General features: G+C 48.0%; 1 protein-coding gene across 1 annotated transcript in view; it reads right to left on the minus strand.

Moving 5' to 3' along the window:
* Positions 1–3,284, minus strand: part of GPA33 (glycoprotein A33) — a 36,899-nt gene extending 33,615 nt beyond the window's left edge. The window contains exon 1 of the mRNA XM_088444405.1: positions 3,091–3,284. Within this exon, the coding sequence (XP_088300531.1) occupies positions 3,091–3,130 (40 nt within the window). The 5' untranslated portion in view covers positions 3,131–3,284. The remainder of the gene's footprint in view (positions 1–3,090) is intronic.
* Between the last annotated feature and the right edge of the window lie 2,716 nt (positions 3,285–6,000).

A 6,000-nucleotide genomic window follows, 5' to 3' on the forward strand; every position in this document is an offset into this window, starting at 1 on the left:
CGGAGCTCCCTCCGTCGTGCGCATGCGCATTAGGGCACCATCGACCCGCTTGCGAGCGTCCTACGCTCGCGAGCGGGTCTGAATCAGGCCCAGAGTTCCCAACTGGTGTAAAAGGGGTATAAGATTACCGCTGTGTGTCACTGCATCGTTCTCGCAGCCTTTCTGGGTTCAGCGAAGCCTTCCAGGCACTGCCCGGTCTCTGCCGGGTGAAGGGTCATGTGTATGACACAAACCAGTCGGCAGCGATAGGCTGTCAGCAACAGACGAGAAGACCCTGCTGAGGAGGGAGATTGTCGCCGGCCCTCGCTGGAGGGGTAATGATGAATACCAGCTGCATATTGGTTAGTATCACTGCAATACAGAACTAAATATGCCCCTGGTAATAAGTTACATTATTAAATGGGGCCCTTAGTATTTGAATAGATGATCTGTAAGTCACTTTGGTATTCAAACATACAGTACCACATATTTACAGTTCTAATTTTAAAAGGCATCAAGAAAAATAAATAAATGTGACACCTGTGATGGCAGATGAGCCCCAGCACCATAGAGATTGACAACTGCTGGCTTAGGCTAGTGCCACACAAGTAGTTTGGGCACCTGTGTAATTAAGGGGCCTATTCATCACAGCCCCCGATGATGAAGTATTCACCCCAACGCGGGGGACACTTTAGTATCTCCCTCGCCATGTAGGGATACTTAACACCAGAGGAATTCATAATTTCTTTGGTGCGGGGACAGCTGCTCAGAAAAGCAGCCGTGCCCGCGATTAGTAGCGCAGCTACAGAAATAGCTGCGTTACTTACCTGTCCCCGTGGCCGGCTTCTGAAGTCACACATGCGCAAAGCCATTGGGGAGTCAATGAGGAGGTGACAGAGGGATCCACTCGAATCCCTCTTCGCATCCCCAGAACTCCTTCCCATAGGATGGCGCTTGTTCTCGCCGGAAAACTCTGAAAACTTTCAGTTTTTTGGAGTTTGCTGAATATCAGATGGTCTTCTAGGACCCCTGATGATGAATGGCTCGGTAACTTAAGAATGCGGAAACTAGCATTTCCGCATGGTCAACGGGGCATTTTTCGTATGATGAATAGGCCCCTCAGTCTTAAGAACCTGGTGGTCATGTGACACCAACGCTTACCCTGCCTGTTCTGTGCAGCCAAAGAACACGGATCTGAAAACTAAACTTGTACGGTGCACAAAGCATTTGTATGACATGAATTAACACAGAACGGAAGGTGTTAGGCCAGTGAGATGAACAGCTGACCCAAAAAGCTATTCAATCACTTACAGAGTCCGGCTGCCCACGTTATGGTCTATGGTGATAGGAAATCTGTGCCAATGTATCTGCACACCTTGTGGCCGTTGCGTGGACTTAAATCTCCCCTCCCCCGACCCCTAACAAATATATCTATTGAACTTGAGGCAAAGTTAATCTATATAGAATCCATCATTCTAGGCCATTGGTTCTCAACTCCAGTCCTCAAGTACTCCCAACAGGTCATGTTTTCTGGATTTCTGTCTGTGAAAACAGTTTGGATAATTACTGACCCAGCAAAACAGATCAACTCACCTGCACATGATTAAAGAAATCCAGACAACATGTCCTGTTAGTAGTACTTGATGATTTGAGGAGAGAACTGGAGGGCCTGATTCAGACCCGGTCGTAAGCGCTGAGCGCTCGCAACCGGGTCGATGGTGGCCCACAGCGCACGACGGAGCCGGCTCAGGCATGCGCGAGACCCGGCTAGCGACGGGCAATCCGTCGCTCCGGGTCTCGCACCAAAGGGGGTGAGCTGTCGATGTTGAGTGACAGCTCGCCCCCTTTGGTGGGCGGGCCAGGGTGGTGGTTGCCCAAACGGAAGCGTTCCCGAGAGAACGCTTGCCGTTTGGGGACGGCCCCACTGACATCACGAGTGATGTCAGTGTAGAGCTTTCGGCTCTGTTAGAGCCAAAAGCTCTCTGGGGCTTGCGATGAACGAGACCCTACCACAAGGGTCTCGACGCAAGCCCGATGGTCACGATGGTCTTGACCATCGCGACAATCATCATGGCCGCTCGCTATAGCTGTGGGTGGTTACCCACAGCTATGCGAGCGGCCAGGAGGCCGCTCCAAAGAAAAAAAAAAAAAAGCCCGGCCCTGATTCAGAGCGAGCAGCTCTGAATCAGGCCCAGAATCCTTTGCACTGACAATTTCCCAACAGGATTAATTTCCCGTAACTGAAATCACAGAAATTCCATAATCAGGCGCCCTCAGGAGGAACCAGTCGGTAAAGTAATGAGCACTACACCTGTAAAACATAGTCAGTATTTGCTGGAAGAAATAGTATCATAAGTACAGGAGGCTGGTCTTACGGGGAATATTTTAACAGGGATATATATTAACAATACCGCTGCATTATACGGTTTCCAATGCAGCCACGATGAGAACTCTGACCCAGCCATACATTACTTTTGTGCAGATCTCATCATCTCAGTCTGAGATAAATATATGGGAGGTACCATTTGCCTATTAGGATCCCATAATTAGACCAGTGCTTCTCAAACCCACTCCTCAGGACACACTAACTGCATGTTATTTCAACTGGTATTATTCAAAGAATTTCCTCATTGGTTAAGCCAGCAATCTCCCAGGTACATGTTAAGTCAGGAAGCAGTGCGCAATTTGCATCAACATGCCGCAGTGGGCAGGGTACTATGATACACCCCCCCCCGACCACCCCTGTGCAGGGCTGAAAAGTCACCAACACATAAATGTAACAATAAGAGACACAAGATCCACTAAAACAACGGTGTATAATCCAGGAAAAATAAAATACCAACACTTTCCTGTGTCCAAATTCAGTAATAGACAAAAAGATAAGTGGTTCTAAACATTAAATAGTATAAATCTGTGATGATATCTAGGGTTTCACTTATTACAAACAGGAGATCTATTAGGCCAAAGACAACTCATTGTGATAAGGAAATATCTCAGGGTTATCGTAATTCAAACACTGAGAATCTGGAAGCTGATGTGTAACCTGAGCTGTATGAGGGCAGGGTGGGGAGGGGGGATGTGGAAGCTCACACACCTGGAGGGAACACTCACCTGTACACAGGTACAAGACAACTGGGGCTCTTCTCTTCATGGTGGGGGGTCTATGTGCCCAGGTCTCCAGTCACCCAGGGGTGTAAGTCACTAGGACTAAAGTCACAAGTCGGTCTCAGAGTCAGCTCACAATGAGCCCCGGGTGGATGGTCCCTCCCCAAACCTCTCTCTTCCTGCAGGTATCAGCCAATGGCAGCTGGCAATGGGCTTCCAGTCTCTACCTGTCCTCACCCACTAGCCCCCTCCCCTCCCACACACCCTTCACTACATACAGTACACAGCAGTAGCACAATATTTGCAGTGCTAATACATTTATTTACTAACATTTACTTATATATTATATTCCATTTAGCTTTACAGGACAAAAGCAGTAATAAAACAAGGCTGGGTAATAGCAGACAAATATACAGCAGACTTTATTTGTATTACATGACTGAATAAACTGCGTATAATCCCACCAAAATAATAACAAAAGAAGAAGCTCTTATTGTTTTACAAATCTTTAGTTTATATATGAACGTGCTGTCTTACTGATTGAGCATACACTTGTTTCTGGCAGGAGAGCTCATCCAGGAATGCAGAAAACGTCAGCATTTGTATCGTAATTCTGCATTATTGCAATTCTTAACCCTTTCAGTTTAGGGATGTAATTGCCATTTAAGGTCTATAGGGGGCATCACTGATTATGGTATATTATATTTTTTTATTTATTCCTGAGAGTGAGCTGTTACAATCATTCATTAAAGACTCAGGGCCTGATTCAGACCTGGCCGCAAGCGCTGAGAGTTCGCAACCGGGTCGATGTTTGTCCACTGCACATGCGCACGACGTAGCCGGCTCCGTTGTGCACATGCGCAAGACCCGGCTAGCGACGGGCGCTCCGTCGCTCCGGGCCTCGCACCAAAGGGGGCGAGCTGTCGATGGTGATTGATAGCTCGCCCCGTTTGGTAGGCGGGCAGGGGGGGTGGCTTCACAAACGGAGGCGTACCCATGCGAACTCCTGCCGTTTGTGGGCGGCCCCACTGACATCACCAGTGATGTCAGTGGGAGAGCTTCCAGCTCTATTAGAGCCAGAAGCTCTCTGGGGCTTGCGGCCATGAGACCCTACTACAAGAGTCTCGTCGCAAGCCGGATAGTTGAGATGGTCTTGACCATCGCGACCATCATCCTGGCCGCTCGCAATAGCTGTGGGGGGGGGGGTCACCCACAGCTATGCGAGCGGCCAGGAGGCCGCTCCAAAAAAAAAAAAAAACGCCCAGGTTCAGTGCGATCGCTCTTTCAGAGCGTCCGTCTCTGAATCAGGACCTCAGTTTGCGGCCTTTGGCTGGGACTTGTAGTTCCACATTAGTTGAAGGACCACAGGTTGCCACAGCCCGGAGAGAAGTCAAGAACAGCACAATTGCTAGCACTTATCACTATGAGCGACTCAAGCACAAATAATAAATGCATCTAAAAAAACGCTGTGTACCTTTAAGCTCTCCATGTTTTCACAGACCGATTTTTCGTCATCTAAAACATTATTTGGAAAGGGGATTGGTCGTAGTTTTGGTAGATTGGTGGCATGAAATTGTGAATAGGTCAAGATTTTTCAATGAGAATATTTGCGTGAAGCTGCCCTCCAAATATATATATATATATTCTTGTCCAATATAAATAAAAACTTAGGGCCTGATTCAGAGCCGGACGCTATTTGCGCTCGCTCGTTCAGAAAAAGGGGCTGGCTATTTAAATTGACCGTTCGCTCTTTGCGGTCTGTTGACGCCTCTATGTCTGAGCGAGCGTCCGAAAGATGCGCTCGCTATTTTGTAAAGACGCCTCTTGCCCGCTCGCATCATACGTCATCTCCGCTATTTATTAGATTAATCGAGTACATCGAAAGGCGTATGAACTGCTCGCTATTCTTGTGGTAGCATTTTCCTACCGCAATCTTGCGAGCAGTTCAGACTAAAAGACAACCAAGTGACGTGGTCGATGACGCTGATTTGTTAATTATGCACACCCTTAAAACGCCCATTTTGACCGTTTGGCACGCCTGCGTTCGGATCTCCACTCCCCGTTATCAAGCAACTTCCCCTGTTACCACCCACAAACGCCTCACTCTGTTACTCAAATTAGCAGGCATTCGCTATTTTGCGAGCACATGATTTCCGACCGCACTGACTGGTTGGCGAATGCGCATTACAACCCATATGCATGCGCAGATGTGCGAACATCGCTCGGAGCGAACGAGCGGCCGCTTACGAGCGGCTCTGAATCAGGCCCTTAGTGGAGACTAAAGCCAGTCCTAGACTGCGCGGTTAGTGCAGACAGCCCAGCAGACGGATGAAGGGAGGAGCCACGGCCCAATAATCGGAGCACCTCCATACACTGCACAATGAATCGAGACTACCTCCATTCACAGCATATTATTGGCTGAATGAGAGTCGATCGTTTGATAACCAAACGTCCCTGACCGCTATTTAGGCGTTTTCAGGCTGTAAAAAAGTAATCGTTCATGTCCATACACTGAATGATAATCGCTCAGAGCAGGTGTTTAAACGACTAATCCGAATGATAATTATCGCTCAGTGCATGGCCAGCTTCAGGGTGGATTACAGGCTTGCAGGGTCTCACAGGACACTCAGCTCAGTTGTTTTAAATGGGTAGCACAAAAATGTTATTTGTGATACTTCAAACCCAATGGGCTTAGCTATACGATGCTCCAGTGAGGGCCACTGCCAGAAAAGACTGGATGCACCTGTTCCCCTGAAGGTAAGTGCTAGATACACTCTACACCAGAGGTTCCCAAACTTTTTGGAACCACAGCGCCCTGGAGTATCAGCATTGTTTTCACGGCACCCCTAAGCCAAAAGAAATTCAGATTTATTGTTTTTTAGTAAAATGGTAAAGTGAAGTATAATGTGCTACCCG

Source organism: Taudactylus pleione, unplaced genomic scaffold (assembly GCF_031769625.1).
Source record: "Taudactylus pleione unplaced genomic scaffold, aTauple2 ptg000361l, whole genome shotgun sequence".
NCBI classification, from domain to species: Eukaryota; Metazoa; Chordata; class Amphibia; order Anura; family Myobatrachidae; genus Taudactylus; species Taudactylus pleione.